Source organism: Acanthochromis polyacanthus, chromosome 3, assembly GCF_021347895.1.
Source record: "Acanthochromis polyacanthus isolate Apoly-LR-REF ecotype Palm Island chromosome 3, KAUST_Apoly_ChrSc, whole genome shotgun sequence".
Lineage (NCBI taxonomy): Eukaryota > Metazoa > Chordata > Actinopteri > Pomacentridae > Acanthochromis > Acanthochromis polyacanthus.
This window is the reverse complement of record NC_067115.1, coordinates 22,129,202-22,149,629: the sequence shown is the minus strand read 5'-3', so window position 1 is coordinate 22,149,629 and position 20,428 is coordinate 22,129,202. Positions and strand designations below refer to the sequence as shown.

General features: G+C 39.9%; 2 protein-coding genes across 10 annotated transcripts in view; both read right to left on the bottom strand.

Moving 5' to 3' along the window:
* grin2bb (glutamate receptor, ionotropic, N-methyl D-aspartate 2B, genome duplicate b) overlaps window positions 1–4,908 on the bottom strand; it is a 116,106-nt gene extending 111,198 nt beyond the window's left edge. For 3 of the 7 annotated variants that reach the window (XM_022190652.2, XM_022190653.2, XM_022190654.2), the window contains exon 1: window positions 4,116–4,907. The gene's annotated coding sequence lies outside the window, so the exon portion shown is untranslated. Of the gene's footprint in view, window positions 1–2,744 lie in introns of all 7 variants that reach the window. The other 4 variants (XM_022190651.2, XM_022190648.2, XM_051945143.1 and 1 more) reach the window with 4 other exon arrangements.
* An 8,266-nt stretch (window positions 4,909–13,174) lies between these two features.
* Window positions 13,175–20,428, bottom strand: part of atf7ip (activating transcription factor 7 interacting protein) — a 36,532-nt gene continuing 29,278 nt past the window's right edge. For all 3 annotated transcript variants that reach the window (XM_022190647.2, XM_022190646.2, XM_051945358.1), the window contains exons 4-14: window positions 19,877–20,384; window positions 18,998–19,176; window positions 18,770–18,907; window positions 18,581–18,652; window positions 18,380–18,462; window positions 16,635–16,699; window positions 15,063–15,779; window positions 14,859–14,960; window positions 14,581–14,658; window positions 14,275–14,357; window positions 13,175–14,105 (exon numbers count right to left, since the gene is read on the bottom strand). In XM_022190647.2, coding sequence (XP_022046339.2) covers window positions 13,647–14,105; window positions 14,275–14,357; window positions 14,581–14,658; window positions 14,859–14,960; window positions 15,063–15,779; window positions 16,635–16,699; window positions 18,380–18,462; window positions 18,581–18,652; window positions 18,770–18,907; window positions 18,998–19,176; window positions 19,877–20,384 — 2,484 coding nt within the window. In that variant the 3' untranslated portion in view covers window positions 13,175–13,646. The remainder of the gene's footprint in view (window positions 14,106–14,274; window positions 14,358–14,580; window positions 14,659–14,858; window positions 14,961–15,062; window positions 15,780–16,634; window positions 16,700–18,379; window positions 18,463–18,580; window positions 18,653–18,769; window positions 18,908–18,997; window positions 19,177–19,876; window positions 20,385–20,428) is intronic.

Below are 20,428 nucleotides of genomic sequence, written 5' to 3'. Positions count from 1 at the left end.
ATGCGGCTGCATTATTTAGCTTACTTTTTTAAAACAGTGGAGACGGATAACAACAGACACCGCTAGAGGCATGAAACATTCATCTAGGAAAATTAAGAGGCGCTATCAGAGTGCAATGTAGCTGCAGCAGGTTCAGGAAGTATTATTGTGCTTTATTCTACCAGTCAAAAGTTGAGCTAGTGGATTTTCTTGACACAGTGTATGAGCTGTCTAAGAATTATTTAGATAGCGTGTCTCAATGGATGCATTCAGATAACTCTTTGTTTTCAAAAAGTTGTTTTTGTTGTTTGGTTCGGAGCAGTTAGCAAACTAGTCGGTATTTTTTTGACTTAACTGAAAAAATAAGCATAAAATAATTCATCAGATTCGTGAAGAAATAATAAATTAACTGCATCCGTAGGTATCCTGGATTAAAAGGTTTTGAGATCGCACCTGCCTTTGTTTGCTTACAAGAAAACTCTGCGCCAGAATTCAAAAATGAGTGTTACTTGTGTTGATTCACTCTACATTGGCTGTTGCCAAAGTATCAATAGATTGCATAATCAAACAGAGGTAGGAAGGAAGGAGGAAGATTTTAAAGCAAAAATGCAAAAAATAAAAAATAAAATCTCTGGTTCCTTCTTCCACATGCAATTTTCAAGGTAGTCAGATGAATAGCATTAGATTTTAGACTGTCAAATGTCACTTTTTATTCTGGGATACTGTGATAGATGTGTCTATTTCCTGACATTTTATAGGACAAACAATCATTTAATCAAGAAAATTATGAAAAGATTAATCAATAATGACAACAATTGTGTGTTGAAGCTTTAGTGGTTTATGTGCCATCAAATTTTTCATCTTTTAAGTCTTTCATGGATCAAACAAGGTCTCGTTTTTGTACGTATGTGCTCACAGGGGCATGTCTGTTTCAAGGAACGTGTGTCTTTATCTGTATTTGGAGGAAGTCGCATATGTATACACAGTTTAGCCTAAGGAAAATTGTCAGAGGATATCTGCATGTGTAGAATTTTAATCCTGTCTGGCAGTGTAATGAATTATTCATTCAACAAATTTTATTTACAAAAATCCATCTCTCTCTCTCTCTCTGACTCCTTCAAAGTCTAATTATCTCTGACTCTCATAGTAGCATTACCGTGACACAGATAGCTTGACTCATGCAGCATAATACAGTATATCCCTAAATAAAGCGTTTGCATAAAACAACTGAACACGGCTTATTTATCTGTTGAGTTGCTACAAACCAACAGCAATCTTTTCTTGATCAGTGTTTTTACATGCATTTTACTTTATTTATTTTTTTAACAGTCACAGAAATGACGCCTCATGAACTTCTACATGGCTACAGTGATTGTTGCATTAGAAATAAACTGTCGGAAATCACTTTAAAGAGCTCACCAACACTAACGTAGCGTTATTGACTTCTTCGGAACATAAATCCTTCATTAGACAGAAACCCAAGAGGTCAGCTCGCCCTTTTAAGTCCTTGTACTTAACCTCCTGTGTGCTCGCAGCGTGGCAACATCACTCTATTCTTGTCCTAAATCATTTAAACTGTTTGGGCTTGGAGACGTTCACCTAAGTGCACTTGAAACTTTTGGAGAAAGGTGTCCTTTGCTCTGTTAATGGAGAATATTTAAGAGAAAGATGCCACGATAATTGGCATATTTTTAAAGATTTTTGTGCTGAATGAATTGACTTTGTTCCTATTTCTGTCAAATGTCAAATGGGTCTTAATCAGCTTTAAGACAATAATGCATTGTTAATGAGGTTTGCAAACACACTCAAACATACTGGAATACTTTGGTAATATATGATGCCCTCTAAGACATACAGGCAATTATATCATCTATATTGTGCAATGTGCTGATTAAAGTCAGACTGAAGAGTCTAATACAGCAAAGCATGTGTGTGAGTCAGATTGGATAGTCAGAGGTTTATTTCTTTTCAAAGATCTGTTGCAAATCCAGCGAGCAGGAGACAAGAGGAAGAAATGTAATGGAGAAGGAGGAGGACATCAACGTGGCACTGGTTAACAAACCTCAATGCACAATAAGCAGCAGAAGAGGAGTAGAATGAATAGATGTAGATGCATGCACCTGCACACTTCACTTGACTAATTGAGTCAACTGATATAAGCGTATGCAAAGAGACTGGACCAAATTAACAGTATTTCAGACAGGTTTTTTTTTTAACCATAAATTAGACACAGTGCTTGAGTGAAGCATCCCTTATGCTCGTAATCACAAAAAGAAGTGTGAAATTCATAGAGATACAATAGTAAATATACAAAGAAATGGGTAAAGATCAAAGGCATGGCCTGATAAACAACCAATTAGTCACAGCAGAGTGAAGAAAAGGTTTACCCGTACAAGCAAATGCGGCGGGGAAAAAAAATACACATATATATATATATATATATATAGACAATAAAAAAACAAACGCTTCACGGAAAACCTGCTGATGAAAGTTCATGCAGAACACATTTCCGTCAGCGTCATGCAGACATTCAAATGTACACCTACACACAAAACACATGCGTGCTCGCGCTCCATCAGCTGGACTCTTGCACGCACACAGTCAGCGACACACACACACACACACACACACACACACACACACACACACACACACACACACACACACACACACACACACACACACACACACATACGTTCTGTTCATGCATGTGCATACACTCACTTGCGAAGAAGAAGTGAGTGCCAGATTAATTCACTACTCACCTAATTAACTCTTTTCTGTAACACATAATTTATAGACTGTAGTGGAGATGTTTTACAGAGGAGCAGAGTTGAGACACAAAAGCAAAGACAGAGCAAAACGAGTGGTCCTTCATATTCCTTCATGACGGCATCCCACTCTCAGAACAATCAAGAAAGAAGGGGTTTGTTAAGCCCCCTTATCGGTCCATAAGAAGGAGGTGGGCGTGGAGACTAAAGTAGCTGGTGTGGGCCTATGCTACTGGGAATAATTTTTCACCTTACAGTTGAGCAGACAGGCAATTTCAGGCACAATGTCCCCGTGTATATATATATATATGGGCTAATTAAGAACAGACAAGCAGTGGTATTGCTTTAAAACTGCGGTCTCAAAAAGGTGTGGCAGTGAGACGTAGAGACGATCATCAAAAAAACAGAAAGAGAGGAGGAATATGTGACAGGGTGAAAGGGAAGAAGGTAGCAATGAAATGGGATGCTGAGTTCTATCTGTTTTTATCTGTCTATCAGTCTGTCTCTATCTACAACCTGCACATGCTGTCCATTACACCTCAGAGGCACAGCGAGGCATTACCCGCTTAATCCGCCGATCAACATCTGACTAATGGCAACCGGTCTCTCTTGCCTGTTAGAGGATGAGGATGAAGACAAGTGGACGGAGGGGAAAAAGCTTCAGGGATAAGAAAATGGCTGGAAGTGGGTGAGAAAGGGGAGAAAACATGCAGGAGCAGGAGGATTCAATTCTGAGAAATGTCTGTGCTTGAGCGTGTTTGTGTGTGTGGGATGGAGGCAGTAAAAGAACTAATGGCTGCTGATGGACTGGCAGAATGAAAGTAAGCACAAATCAAGCATGAAATGGGATACACTGTCAATGACTTGAGATGGCCATTAACTCCAAACTCTGAATGCAGCTCAGTAAATAATATGAAGAGAATATCATTCACTTTAGAGCAAAAATCCCCAACTTTGCCAATTTTTTTTTGCCAAAATGATAACTAAGAATGACAGCAGTGTGACTGGAAATTGATCTCAATCTCTCTCAGGATGAAGCTTAATTTTTTTTTACAACAAGTTGCAAAACAAATTGATGTCTTTATTGAATGAAAAAGGGGGACACGACGTGGACAGATAAAAGGTTTCTCAAAGACAACAATTAAAAATGGGCACACTTGGCTGTGATGAGAAGGACGGATGAGGAGAAGGAAGAGAAAACGGTGTGAGACCAGACCAATATCAACTCACTGAACACTCTTCTTTTAGGCATAGTTTAGTGTGCGAGTGCATGTGTGTGTTAATGTGTGTTTTATGTATACGTAAAGCACACACAAATACACACAGACAGACAGATAGACAGACACTAAACAATAGTTAACCTACCTAGAGTAACATTAAAGAATCCCGCAAGAGTGTGATGCAAAGAAAATGGGTGTGGAGGGACCAAAAGAGAAGGAAAAGGGGAAAAAAGAGTCATTCATGAGGAGTTTTTTTAGTTGTCTTTGAAGAAAATTCATCCAAGTTCATATAACATTAGACTTTAGAGACATAAAGAGGCGTAGGATGGGGGATGATGAACTGAAAGCAGCATTTAGACATGAGATGACAAGGAGGGACTGACAGGAATGATATGGTTTGGCAAAAGGGAAGGAAGAGTGGAGAGGAGGAAAGAAAGGACAAAAATTAAAACAAAACTCCTCCCTCCTTTCTCCTTTCTCTCACTCATAAATATAAGAAATTATACACCAGGTAGATGGAGAAATAAATGAGGAGGCAAATGACGGAGAGAGAGACTATATGAAAAGATGAAGCACCTCCCAGCACCGCGATGAGGAATAAGAAAAATATAAAACGAAAGAAAAAATTGAATACTCCAAAGCCTTCCGTTTTTGCTCTGTTTAGTGAGGCGAGGGGGGCTTTCAGTTATATCCCCCCTCTCTCTGCAACTGGTCAGTCTTCTTTTATCTTCTGTCCTCCTCAAAGCAAGATGCCACCTTCCTTTCAGATGAGCTGTAACCCTTTGCCAACACAGCTGACATGGTACTCAGGCTGGCTGCATGCTGGGGTTCTGCTACGCAGAGATACAGAGTGTGGAGCCGAAACACACCTCTGGCTGCCGTTGAGCGCAAAGCACAACTCAAACTGCACTCACTAGCTCTCCTCCCCCTCCTCTAGAGCAAGGCAGAGAGACAGAGAGAGAGAGAGAGGCAGAGAGAGAGAGAGAGAGAGAGAGAGAGAGAGAGAGAGAGAGAGAGAAAGAGGTGGGTCCCTCTGTAGGGTTGTGAATTAGAAAGATGCTACAGTAAAGATGGGCTGCTGCAACAATTGTCAAGAAATGTGCTTCACTAAAGAAAGCAATGGCTCCCCCTGTTGTTAAATCACGCTCAGAGTTTAGAGTAAAAAGTATGAGGTTTAATTGGAGATTAGTCGCTTGGCAGAGGAGGGAGAGAGTGGAAGTATTCAAGGTCAAGTAAAACACCTGAATTTACTTGACCTTATCTATTTATCTATCTATACTAATTCTCCTGTGACTTTGCTGTACTGTTTTACTTTATCACTTATTATACATTGTTCTTATTCTTATTGATGCCTTAATCAGTATAACAGTATGTACATCTGTAGCTGGTCACGATATACTTCTCCAAAGGTCTGCAACTGATTGTTTTAATATACATTTTCCTTGTTTGATCAATTCATTTAGTCCAAGAACACAAAGTGACGTGTTCCTTTTTTATTTTGTATTGTCCAACTGGTAGTCCAATTCACAAAAAAATATTACAATTATTCTAATTTTAGGACTGGAGCGCAGGACTTTTACATATACACTAAAAAAAATGTAAATGCAGCATGCAAACAATCTTCTTTTGTAACCTAATTTAATTTTAAAATGTCACTTCTATTGTGTTGGTTAAAGGGGATTTCATTTAGCCAGCTGTGCACAAAAAGATTCTGAGTGGTGACAATTTCTCATCATTTGGGTTAAAGCTAAATCAGTTAATTCATTTTTTAAAAGTTATTTTAATATAATAATGGAATGTGATGAAGTGAACAAACATATTATTATTATTATTATTATTATTATTAACCATGCCTGACGAACGTGCGATATCTGGCTGGCTGGGTAAGTATGTATGTGGGTATGTATGTATGTATGTGGCTATGTCCGGTCCGATATCTCTGCAAGTGCTGAAGACAGGATAATCAAACTTGGCACTGAAGATCAGTCTAAGGTCCCCTGCTCAGGTGTTGAGTTACAGGTCAGCAGATCAAGTAGGAAGGGATATACATAGGATGATCAAAATTGATACAGAGTCATATGCAAGTATTTAATGCCATCTACTGAAACTCGCCAGTAGATGGTGTGGTTCTGCCATCTACTGAGGGCTCGTCTAGTTATTATTATTATTATTATTATTATTATTATTATTATTATTATTATTATTATTATGTCAAAGCAGAAATCTGAAGTAGACTGCAGGCTGCCCCTCTGTGGTGACTGAGAGTACTGCAGCTCAGTTGTGAGCATTAAATTGGTGCCCAGTTTAATCTTTTTGAAGCAAAATGGACACTGATCTCTAACCACCTCACAGCTAGAAGATACCTGCTCACATCCTAGCCTGGGCCTGGGATTTTTCTACATGGAGTTTGCATGTCCTCCCTGTGCATGGGGTTCTCCAGCTTCCTACTAAAGACAAGCTGAGGTTAATGTGAGTGTATTTGTTGTTTATCTCTATGTGTAGCCCTGCTTTTAATTACTAGCAACCTGCCCAGGTTGTCCCCAGCCTTCGCCTTAAGTCACCTGGGACAGACTCCAGCCCCCCAGCGACCCTAACAAGGATTAAGTGACATGTAAATGATGGATGGATGGATATTATCGTATTAATGTGATTACACTGCAAAGTACTGAACTGAAGACCACCACAATCCATGCAACAGTCCAGCCTAATGCTGATGCGACTCTCAGTTCAGGTTCTTAAGTAAACGTGAATAGTGGTACAAATGCTTACTTTAGAAAAAAGTGAATAATATTAACCTGCAAACCTTTTGAATCAGTCAAGAAATGTGTAACTTCTTCCTCTGCCATACAGTACTCCCAATCATATATAACAACAGCACCTTTCAAAAGCTAAGTTATAAAGTGCTTTACAAAAAATATATATTCCAAGTAAATAAGATCCAAAACAGAAACTATCTCAAGGCTAAATAAATCAAATAATTAGACCAATAGTCAAGAATAAGCCATAGAGTAAAAGTTTGTCATAAGAAAAGATTGAAATAACAGAACCGACTATGGAACTGTTAACAGCACATTGCCATGGGATCTCAAGCAGGCAGCACATCACAGATATAAAAAGGAATCTCAACATTAAAGGCTTTAAAAACATTAAGATCTTAAAATCCATTCTAAAATTCACCAGTAATCAGTGAAAGGCAGCTTGGTTTAGGGCAATATGGTCACTTTTCCTTAGCCTGTTAAAGGCCTGGCAGAAGCATTTTGAATTAACTGCAGTCTTTTAATGTTCAGCTTGCTAATGCCAGTATGAAGAAACATTACAATAGTAAAGTCTGGAGGAAAAGAAAGCATGGATGACCTTTTCTAAGTGTACAGAAGAGAGGAATGGCCACAGCTTGATTAGCTGACTGCACCATTTTGGTCACTTAAACATTAAAAGACAACCCAGAGTCAAAAATAACATCTTGGTTGTGGCCTGTTTACAAGCATTACCTAATGTCATAATAAGAGAGCCACAAAAATCCATAGTAACAAAAATTGGTATCCTGTTTACATATATGCCTTAGGGTAGCATGTATGTAGTAAACAGAAGGAGATCCAAAATTGAACCCAAGGGGACCCCGGAAGAGGAGGAGGAATCTCAAAGCATAACAGAGAATTACAATACCTGTTTGACTGGTAGAACATGAACCAATCCAAAGCCACTTCACTAATGCCAATATTCTTCACAGAGTTGATCAAGGTGTTGTGGTCCACTGTATCCAAGGCTGAGCAGGATAGAGGAGAATTAAAACGTGCATGCAAAACACTTAAATAAACAATTATAGACCTTCTCCATGTTTAGGAGGTGCATGTAGACTTGACAGGTAAACTCTAATGACCGAAATGTGATTTTAGCTTCATGGACAATTACCGTTGTGTCAAAAACTGATCTTAGTACACAGAAGCAATCATCCTCATGTCTCTGCATAAGTTTACCTCCTCTGTTGTGCATGAACCAATTCAATATTTTTTTTACCAGTTGAAATAGCTTTAAAGGACCAGTTCAACTCATTTAATGCTAGTTTCCACTTGCCAGAAAGTGACTGTAGCAGATACATTGTGACTGAAAGGTTGGCAGTGCATCAAAGTGACTTGATTTCAGTCATTACTGTTTTTGGATCAATTTATCAGTCCTTTGGTTTGTAAAATCTCAGAACATTGAGAAAAATTATAATTAGACTTTCTCAAATCTCAAGATGACGTCCTCATATCTGTGTAGTCCACAACCCAATGCGATTCAGTTTACTGTCATAAACAACTAAAGGAACTACAGCATTTTCTATTTTAAAAAGCTGTAATGGGAGAATTTTGACCTTTTCTTCTCAAAAAATTACTCAAACCAATAATAGTCAAAAAGTTGTTGATTTTTTCAAAAAATTGCATCTAATCCTAAACGTCAGGCCTGGTTATCACTACAAACATTTCTTTGGTCACAATTATTCAGTTACAAGAAACTGCACAAACACAAACTTTTGCTGTCACCACAGACACAGCTTGCTATGCCTGCTTGCTCCACACACGCAGCTGTAGCTGTCAGTTTTCGGTAGAGGATCAACACCATCGACATAATAAAGAGTAGACGCCGCATCGACCGCTACTTCCTGTTAGGGCTGATGAGCGGTGGGGCCGCCATCTTGGTCCGGTCAGCCGCTCCACTCAGCGCTGTTTGACAGCGCATTTAATCCATCTTAACTCTGAATATTAAACTGATTTTCACGCGTTTTTTATTTTTTATTTTTTTCATACATGTAGCTATGATACAGGACAAATGGTTCGGCGTATTTTAATATTCATAGCGGGAATAATAGATAATAATAATAATAGGTAATAGAATATTCTGATATTAAGCTCGACTGTAGACAGGTATTTTGCAAACACTGTAAACACACACTAGTATGTGTTAGAGAAGCAGATAATGGCAGTAAAGTCAATTATTTTAATAATTTGAAGAGACAATATATGATTATGCTATATATACATATATAAACAAAATACTGACTAATGAACACATATTTCTATATAAAACAATAGATAGAAGTTATATATCAGAGAAAATGAATATATATAAATCATAGATGGAGTATCAACATCATTCACACACATATATATATATATATATATATATATATATATATATATATATATAATAGATAAAAGTTATATATATATAAGTTATAAATCATGTATGGAGTATCAATATAATCAATATATCAGAAAACAATATATATAAATCATATCATAGTTAAACCAGGAAGTTGCTTTGGCTTATGAGCCCGGTGACCATACTCCATCTATAATGCCTTTAGGTTTACCAGATCGAACGAATTTGAAAAAGAACCTTTGAGGGCTCTGGCTAGGTCTGTCTAATATGTCTGAGGCATATTGCACTTACTCTATACAGCCCAAATTATACAAGCATCCAAGAGGTATTTTTAGCACATGCATCACTGAGCAAATCAAGTGAATAAGAAACCATCTTGTAATGTAGTGTCCAGTTTTTCTTGAGGCATCCAGGGAAGAATCCAATCAAAAGCTGCTTCATGGTTCAATGAACAGAGCAGAATCTGCATTGCAAATTGTGGCATAAGCTTCTGTGAAGAGGGCAAGAAATGTGATATAGACCATAATAATTAAGAGTACACTATACACACCATTTCTCGTCTCCACATGGCTTTGAAGAACCAGAGCAGCCCTTTACTCTCAAGATCCTTTAACAAGGCAAATATATGTTGCCTTGCTACTACAGAGTTTTGTGCGCAACATTAGCAACATCTGCCAAAGAGGCATATCTACTTCCATAGAGCCTTCCAACTATTCCCCAGTATGTACAGTAAATATCAGCAATTCCAGAGTCATTCGACAGGTTTCACAGCGACAAAGACTGCATCCCTTCTGACTTTAGAACACCTCCATACTTCAGGCAATCCTTGATCCAAGCAAGTCCAAAAGCAGGTTGTGAACAGCAGGGGGAGCTTTTCTCGCTCTGGAAGACATGAGCTCCACTGAAAACATGATTTGTAAAATTGTACAAGATCTCTAAAATATTGATGATATCCAATTGTTGCCATGCATTTCTGTTTTCTGTGTCTTTGTTTTCATGGATCAGGCATAACATTAGGGTAGTGTTGATGTATGATTCATGGAAAACGTAACTCACCGTGAGTTCACTTTAATAAAGTTATCAGCAGGCATGCTATTTGTTTACCTCCTTGCCTGTTAAAAAATCTAATTAACTAATCTATGAACTGTAGCACTCAGGAAAACAGATTTGGGCTTCTCCCACTTGTGGATTAGCAAGAATGGTCTCTCTCTCTCTATGAGCAGCAAAGTGTACTACAGTCACCACTGGAGCTGAAGATCACAGGTATTTTTCAACTATTTTCTTATTTTTATTAGTCATGTTCTCATTGAAAGGAATGGTGCTCAATAAGAGCCCAGTCAAGTGCTTCAAAAATGGATTTGTGGTTTCAAAGCCACAGTGTACTTCACACACTGCACAAAAGGCCTCAGCTGGTGCTTTTTTTTATTCTTGTTAGTGACCACCAGCAAGTCCTTAAGGTGCTTCCACTGGGGGCACAGACAGAGATTTGAGTCTTTCATATGACCCACTTGGGTTCCACCTCTCCCTTTAAAAACTTAGGAGAGGATGAGGTCTCAACTAAACAGTTTATTCTCAATACATATCTGTGTCTTTCAGGCCCTTTCACTTGCCTCCTTAACCCCCAAACTCAACTAGACTAGGTCATCTGACAGCTGCGTCTTGCTCTATCCCTGAGAGTTCACAACATATAATCACGGGCTAATGGCATAACTCAAGTAGATGATTGATAATTCTCCTACATTGCATTGCTAAGCTGGGGCCTATTGAGTGTTTCCAGTCGTGCTGGTGCCAGTCACCCTGAAAGGAGTTAGTTCTGATGTCTTCCCAATAATATGGCTGATGCAGCTGGAAGGTCCAGCCCTGGCCGGTACAGTCTTGCTTGGAAACCCATTAAAAGCTTACAGCCTTGGCCATAAGTTTGGACACAGCACGACTTACTATGTCTGTTTTGATGTCTATGACAGAACATAACTAATATTTTTTGACAGCACCAGTTTAATTAGTCAACAAATCAACAAGGGATATAATATTATCAATAAATTCCAACAATTGGAACAACTTTGTTCCCAAAACATGATATTAGAAGAAAATAACAAAAAAAATGCAGTACTTTCACAACCGAATTTGGTAAGAGTAACAAAATGACACCAAACTCTTTTGATGTTTTTTTTAAATATGAAACTTAATATCATTCTCAGGAGTTGTGTATTGTATTGTAAGTGACAATTTTGTGGTATTTTCTAAGATTCACAAGCGTCATGGTACTTGTGTCCAAACTTATGGCCATGGCTGTAGCTTCTTGTGTCTGGGAATGTCCACAGCAGTGGATCAACTGGCCCAGTGTGTCCACTAATTCTCTTCCTGTCTTCTACACTGCTTGGTTTTTGGGAGCTAGGAGGTCACTTGTCTGGTTTCTTACTGAATTGATTTCCTGGGGCCTTTCCTAGGCTTCTGAACTCCATTCAGCAGGCAACATCTTCTGGTGGGATCAATAAGTTACTTCACAGACCAGAAAACCAGCGTCTTGTAGTTGTCTCAATAGCGTCCTTCCTTTGCCTCACTGTTGACTCTGCTCATTTGCAGTCAGATCGGTCTACCTTATAGTAAACTTAAGTTAACTGGAAGTGAACATCTCTGCTACCTACCTGCTCAGTTCCCCTGGTCTCCAACAGCCAGATTGCTTTGGGATCAGTGCCCCTGTACCTTCCTCTGGGCCTGCTGCCCTATCTGTCTGAGACGGCCACTGTTCCTGTCAGGGCATGCTACGCTGAAAGAGACTGTCCCTGAGCCAGTATCTACTTTTTTTCTCTGTCTGACCCTAAATATATATGTATGTAAATATGTCCGTCAGACTCCTTTCCTGTCCTCGAACCTGTTCTCATCTTTCTGTCAGGATCTATGCATACCTCTTTGTCAGAGCTTGGGGCCACTTTCCAGCCAGGGCCTGATTCTCAGCCAGTGCATGCATCTGTCTCAGTCTGAGCCAGTTTCTGCTTGAATTTCTATATCCAAACTTGGCATTGACTGTTCTGTCCCTCAAACTGTGCACTTAGAACCCGAGCTTGTCTGTTTGTTAGATCCTGTAGCTGGGCTACTGCCAATGTCTGGATTAGCTTTTGTCAGAACTGTTTTAATATCTGTTTCTCTTGGATTTTCTGAGCCTCATCCTCGGTCTGCCTCTCTTGGTTCTTCGGGGCAACCTGTTTTCTCAATTCTGTGTGCAATCTCTTTCCAGTTTCCTTCACTATACAACAATCTTACTATCCTTTAAAAAACAGTTTGTCTAATCTTATTTTGAAAGAAATCCAGACCTATGTACTCTGATATCTAGATTTTCCCTCTGTTTTGATGGGGATGTGGCTTGTTTTACTAGCCCAAATCCTGAGCAGGTGCTAACTTTCTAGATCTCAGAGTGGTGCCACCTGTTTCTCATGCATCATGGCATTTCTCCTGATTAGTTTAGGTAAACAAACCCAAAGATTTAATTTTGGACACAATGCTCCAGCTCTTCCGCCAAAGGCACCTACTAATTTTGTGATGAGCACCACTTTGAAAACTAAAAGCTTCCTGTTAGTTTTCAAAGGACTGTATCATCTAACATGGTATAATGTGCACATTTACCATACGAGATGATGCACAGCCCTTTTGGTTTCAGTGATGCTATCATGTTTCTATGCAATTTCACATTTTCAACATCAGTTGAACAACTGTTGAAGCAGCGACAGTGTCTTTTGTCTGTGTGGGACAAATGGAGGATGAGTTGAACAATTAATGACTAATGTTGTAGTTTGGAGGTTCATGTCTGGCTGCCAGATATGGAGCTGTGAAAGTGAGATTTCTGGAACACTATAAAAGATAACAAAGGCCTTCAGTCCTTCTGTGGAAACTAATGTATGTCTATTTCACCTGGTAAAACAAGAAACTTAATTATCACAGATATGTCTGTATCAAGATCCCAAAATGCCACCATCTCTGTGGGGCACTGTTGGTTTACATGTGGTAGATTAATATTGTACATACCAAACAGCAGAATATCTAATGGGTCACAAACTTGGAAAGCCTAGATTTAATAAAACCTTTTATTATGCTTGTCAAAGTCTGGTTGCCAGACAAAACTTACAAAAGTTATCATTCAGTTTCTACCACGTTTATACATTTCTGTGCAATTGTGTTTACATGAATCCTGTTACTTATCCTTAAGTAAAGAAAAAAAAAGATCAGGGTCTCAGTAACAGGAGAGAACAACTTAAATATCTGACTTGGTAGAGAGGCAAAGTAATTCAATTATATACACAACAGCTTAAGTCACAAAAAGTACATTACAATGAACCAGACAAAAACAACTGTATGCCACTTCAGTTTTCCAAGTCAGTCAGTAGTCCAGTTGTTACGTGGAGAGATATTTACAGATACTGTATGTATTCAGAGCACAATATCCGAGTTCCTAACAACAACAAAAGAAACAACAAAATGAAGTCCATAAACGTCCAAAGGCAATAAAAAAATACAAAAAAAATTGTCTCTTTTCCTAAATAGTTCAGCTAGAGCTGGAACTGATGACATTTGTGCACTGAGGTTCACAGAAGGAGCCGAAGCGCCCATAGATGTCTTTGGCTCGAACAGCAAAATGGTACGTGGAGCCAGTCTGGAACTGGGTCAGTGTACAGGCCATAGGTAGAGGAAGGGCCTTCACCTCCCCAATCTTCTTCCAGTGCTGCTGAGCTGCATTGCTGCTAGCGTTGTCTTGATGGAAGGCATAAAGGTGATAGCTTTCTACAGATGCGCAGGTCTGATCAGTTTCTGCCACACACCAGGACAGCACTATACCAGTCTGACTCTGCATCAGCTTCAGCTGAGGTTGTTGAGGAGGTGAGGTTCGTTCGGCCTCGGGGGGTAAACGTGGTGGCACGGGAGCAACAGGAAGAGGAGGAAGTGTCACGCTGGAGCTTCGGGCTGGTGTAGTAGTGGTTACCATGCGGGATTTCATTGGAGAGTCCTGCATAGGTGAAACTGGTGTCATGAGTTGCTCTTTTGAAAAACACTAAGAACCTGTGGCTGCCAGCCAGCATGAGATCAACATGTTTCAAAAGACTTAAAAGACAGGATATAGAATTACAGAACTAACATGTATGTAAAATATGTAAAATTCAGTTGGAAGTGCTCACCAGTGGGGGGCGGTGATGTACTGTCAATTGAGGATTGCTGGACGAGTTCTGATTGCTGAGTGGAGATGACCTTGCTCCTGCACCTGCGGACAGAGGACACAAAAGTTACAGCACATGTATAATTTAGATGTAAAACACTCAATAAATGCTTATTAGTTATGTATGTCTAAAGTTCAGAATCAGATACTTTTTAAGTGCAAAATAGCCAGTGTGAAGTGTTGAACACTGACTGATGTATTTGTCACAATATCAAAAGCATGCACAAAAATACCAGATCTTGCCCTCAATATAATTTGATGGTCTTACTGTTGGGAATGCTCACAACTGTGTTAGAACGGACGGTAGGGGAAGGAGTTGTAACCGTGGCACTCTTCACTCCGGTTACTGAAGAACATACAGTACAGCATGATTAGGTTAAAGGCCGTTGTCAAACACAGTTTGTAGAAAGAATAAATCATAACATCACAATTGGAGTGTGAATGAGAAACACATTTTATAGGACTATGAAAATGTGTACCATTTACCATTCAATAAATATCTAATTTAAAGTATGGGTAACAGAAAGAATTGCAGCCCAATCCTACCCTGCACATCATCATCGTCCTCAGTAAGATCGATGACGGAGCCTTTGGGTCGTGCTACTGGCGTAGCTGCTTTGGATGGAGTGGTTCTGTTAGCTTGATTGTCTGCAAAAAGCAGGAAAGTATTGATGTAGACATACAATTAAGAAAAGAAAAAGTCAGCAGCTTTTGCCTTAAAAAGCCTCACTGTACTTTTGTCACCCCCACCTGTCTTTGATGTCAATGATGTCCCTTGTGGGGGTCCTGGAGCAGTGGAACCTGTTGCTGCTGGCCCAGAAGTTGCTGGTGATGAGGCTGAAGACAAAGCTCCGACTACAGAGACAGACTGAGCCGGTGTCCTGGCCGTGGTCACAGAAACCCCAGCATTTGGTGTAGTTATTCCCCCGGTGCCTCCTTGGTATACAGCACGAGCAAGAGAGATCTGGGTAGAAGACATCTGACCAGTGGAGGCCTGCAGGGCTGGGACAGTTGCAGCAGCTGAGGCAGACACTGGTGCTGTGGTAGTGGCAGAAGCAGGCTTAAGTATAAAGGTAGTAGTAGAAGCTGTGGTTTTGGCCTTGTTCAGTGAGCTGGCTGCAGACAAAGAGGACACAGGGATGTTGACCAGCGTTCCTGCCTGACCATTCACTGATAAAGGCAGCTGGATGAGGAGCGGCTGGCCTGTAGCCATCATGCCACTCCCAGGAGCCGTCTTCAGCAACAGAGTGCCTGTTGGACTTTGAGTGGTGATGCCAGTTGCCAAGGTGGAGGCAGCATTAGAGGTGGAGGTGATCAGCTGGAGAATGGGGGTTTGTGAAACCATTGCAGTGGAGGTGGAAGTTGAAGCTGGGGCGGGGGTGGGGGCAGGGGCAGGGGCAGGGACTGGAGCTGGAGCTGGAGCTGGAGCTGCAGTGGGAGCTGGCAAAGCTGTTGGGGCTGAAATTGCTAGAGGAAAAAGAAAACAGGTCTTAGAACGGGACAGGACAAGCCAATGAGATTTTCAAATAACCTGCATTCTGTGCACCTTTAGTCACTTAGTCAATCACTCAGTCAAAGTCTTTATACCACTTATTGTTTATTGCTAGTAAGGGTTATGGACGTTAAAACCTTTTCCAGCATGCAATAAGGAAAACACATGTAAACACACATTGCACCATTAACATGCAGACAAATTCAATCACACCCTTCCACATGCCTACAGAAAAACACAAAAGGAAAGGTTTGGTGATTTTCTGTGTTTCTGTTCATGTCAATAGCTCCCAGAACAAAACCAACAATGCATTAGGCCACCACTGAATTGTTTCAGATTTCATCAACCAGTTTTGGTACTCAGTTCCAAGCCATTCATTCAAACTGAATAAAAAAAAAAAAAAAAGTGTCACAAACATGCACGCAAAAGTCAAAACAATTCCCTATGGCAGTTGACCATACGAAATTTCATAATCTCATTGAGGAGCTACCACAGATTTGGTTGGCAAGTGAATATTAGTGCTCGCAAGATAGTCTGTTGCTAATGTTGGTGAAGGCACATTTCCTCTAGAATAGACTATTCTTGTTAATAAGATGAATTAATTGTTGGTTTTGGTCTTTGAAAACATTCTTTTGCTCTGTGAAAGGACTAATTTAAACACAATGCACAAAAAACATGCAAATTCCACATGCAAAAAAGCAAGACCACAATTGAAAACCCTCAATTTTGTTGTTGGGAGGTAACACTTGCAAACCACCGTGTCACTGGTTATTCAATCTAAAACAATGGACCTACACAACATCCAGCATAAAGAAAACCGTGATGCTCACCAGCTGTGATGGATGAAGAAACAGTTGTTGGAGTCTGCTTTATCTCCATGGAAGTCCGGAGTGGCCTGTTTAGAAAGATTGCTTATACTTAGAGTTGTTGAAACTTGAAGCTGTTTATGTCCGTGACAGGATGACGACTGAATGTAGTAAGGTGCTGACATTTCATTTTATTCCATTTCATACAGTCATCTTTGAACATCTTGCGGCAAAACTTCAACTCATTTTTAAAGTGCATGTCCGAGTTTTCATTAAAGCATTCATCAGTATTTAATTGTAGTTCATTGTTTTCAAGTGTGGTGCCAGTTCCACAGCTTTAGCGTACAAGTCACCAGGGATTAATATCCTTTTTTTAACATTATATTAATGTTTTATGAACACTGACAAGGATCTAAGTGATTGAGTGGTATTTAGACAAAATGCTTTGATATTTTCTATCACGTATAATGACAATTGTCCCAGTATGCTTCTGTTGCGCCATCATAAGAGTGTCAAAATGACACAGCAGTTCTCTCATCGTATTCTCGAAAAAATTCCGGTCTTCTCTTTACTCGCAGTATTTCATTGATTACGTCACGGATCTCTCTCCAACGATCACAAGACAGCACAGGGAATCGACGTTCAATGTACATCCTCATAGTCCTTCTCAAATTTGTGGGCAGTGCCTCCTTGCCCAGTAATCCAACATAGTTCACCTTTGCAACCCAGTCACAGTAGGTGTCATATGGCACTAAGTAACGGAAAACGTAAGAGGCGTAGCGGTCAGGCCTGGGATTTCCTGAGCTTCTCTTGCAGTTGTGGTAGAGGACATTCTCCAAGTGGGATGAAATCGTGCGCAGTTTAATGTCTGCTCTGCATTTTCCTTCACTGTATTCTGCCAGCTTTCTTGCCATGGCAATATGGCGAGACATATCCGTCTCGTCTTCGCCCTCCATTTCCTCTTCTTCCTTCTCCATCTTGACAGACAGTGCAGGAGTCTTACCAACAGAGGGCGCCACTCCCTCTCTGGGCACCTCAGGCTGCGGCTCTACTGTCTGCCGACGGAGCACGCTGTTGGGAGGAGAGGTGCAGTTTTAACTACACTCTGCACTGCCTGAAGAAACGCTCAGGCTTCACATTGTAGAACGTCACAAGACTCAGGACCTGGACCCACGTGGGTTTACTTTGCAGGTGCAAAACACAGACTGGGGCGAGTGTTTGTTTATTCCAAACACGCCATAAGAAATATTTGGAGTGAAATTAAGAGTTTCAAAAAGTTGATCCTGACAAACCGAGGAAAGAACATGGAATCTTGTTTTCCCAAAACGTATCGATTTGGAGGATGTAAAGATTCTTTTTATTCTGTCCATTTGTTTTGAATTCAGTTTCTACTATTTACAGTTAGCAACCCGGGACAATGTCGACTATTTACGCAGTGGACGGTTCCATGTGTTGTACTGGCTTCAGTCCGGTATTGTCACGTTCATACAAAAGCCAAATTATATTCACACAAAATATCATCGTGCACAGACTGCTGTATGATTCAGGGATACATGTTTAAATACACTGTTGCTGTGAATTTTGAAAGCTGAAAATATTTATGTCACATGATAAAATGGTCTGACAAATGTGAGCTTGCAGTGAAGTGATAAAAATCCCTTCCAAAAGAAAGCCTTGGGAACCTCATTTTCTAAATTCATCATTCAACATATAAACTTTGGCTGACAGGGATCTAGATGAGAAGTTGCTCTAGGCATGGACACACTTACCGCTGAGCTTGAGGGTTGTTTGTAACAGTTGCAGTCTTGGCAGCAGTGGCAGCAGCAGCAGCAGCAGCAGCAGCAGCAAGAGCCTGGACAAATCAAATAGCAGGGTTTTAGAGTTGTTGTTTTTTTTGGGAGGGGGGGGGTGTCACTGTCATAGCGGGTGCACAGATTTTAGCAAGAAACATAAGAAAAACCATATCTTACCTCTTGTTTCCTTTTGTTCTCTGATGCCTGATTGGCCTCTCCAAACTTTTTTGATAGTCGGGCTATCTTGGCCTAGAAGAAGTGGGAAGTGGACTTTAGATTAAGGCCTTTCTACCTGTGGGGAAAACATCTTACAATGCTGCATGCTTTCTCCGTATAGAAACATATTCCATATAACAATGTACTTACTTGGAGTGTGTTAATGGCAGTTTGGTGTTTAGTGGCACAATCAATTTTGTCAACTCTGTCCTTCAACTCTTGAAAATGCTTGTCAAAAATTGTCAGCTCCAAGACCTTCAACCGTTCATCCACTAGCTTTTGCACAATCTGAGAGAGAATATCATGTGAAGGGACAAAAAGTTAAGAAATGACTGAAGAATTTTAAGTTATACTATAGGAAAACAGTTCAATACAAACCTGTCCAAGTTTATGGTGACTCCCAGCTTTTGCAGTAATTTTAAGTTCCAGTTGGGCCTCTAGCTCCTCACGCTCCACTTTAGGCCTCTTCCCCTCTCTTGTCACAGTTTGTTCGTCTTTATCATAACCCTCCGATAAAGTGCGTTTAAGTCCCGAGGTTGAGCTCTTCTCTTCTTGCGCTGTTTCAGAAACAAAGATAAACACTGATTACTGTGGAGTATGTAGCATGTGCCATTTATTAGTGTGAATCTTTTATGCTTAATATAAATGTCGGCCAAATTGCGCTGCCACAGTCAACAGTTGCCATATAGTACCCGAATATTCGGATCTCAAAATAAATATTCAGATATCACCTTCATGACCGAATATTCTGATATTCGGGTCCAGCTCTACATAATACATAATTTCTGTCAGTTTCTTTAGTCAGTGACTAAATTTTTGCATCATTTTACAAAACCAGACTGTGTGACTGCTTGTCACTTTTAGTGATACAAGTTCAATTTATGTTTAAGCTGAATTTTACAAAGGACAAGAAAGCAAAGATGCACTCTTAGCTGAAACTACAGCTCAGTGGCACAACATAAAATAGGTCATGTTTCTGGTGATACTTCGCAAAAAATATGTATTGTCAAGATCAGAAACGATGATTTGTCAGAAAAAATTCTATTACAATATCACTAATAACAGATATCTTTATAGAACCAAACCCTTTCAAAGGTCAAACGTACTTCCTGTTCAGCACAGCATCTATTATGACCATTTCTATGTTTTATAAACTCGAAATAAATACATAATACCACCTGGAATTGCTTTTATTTCATTGTCCATTTGAATTTCTGTATTTTGTAGCTCTCTAACGCAAAGTTCACTACCTCATACCTGTATCTGATGGTGGAGTGGATGATGGTCGAGATGGCTTTGTGGTTTGTGGAACTTCACTTTTTTCCTTTTTAGGCTCCACTTTCACAGAGTCCACTTCCATCCTAGTCTTACATATTGGTTCTTTCTTCACATCTGCTTCCACTTCCATCTTAGTCTTATATATTGGTTCTTTCTTCACATCTGCTTCATCTTTCTCTTCATCTTTCATGTCATCCTTTTTGATTTCCACTGTCTGTTTTCGATCTGTACAAGAAGAGGAAGCTGGACGAGATGAGGAAGGACTAGAAGAAGAGGGACTATCGGAAGTGGTTTGTTTGGGGGAAGAAGGCTTTTTGTCTTTTATTTTGGCTGTGGGGACCTCAGGGTCTGTGGTCTTTGTAGCATCACTATCTGTATCCATTGGTTCTGTGCGTTCAGATTCTATAGGTGGCACAGATGAGCATGAAACCAAACTTTTAGCAGTAACCTTTGTGGAATCCACAGCTGCGTCCCCTCTTTTAGTCTCCTGAGGAAAAGTAAAAATAACTAATTAACAATGGTTTTTTTGAC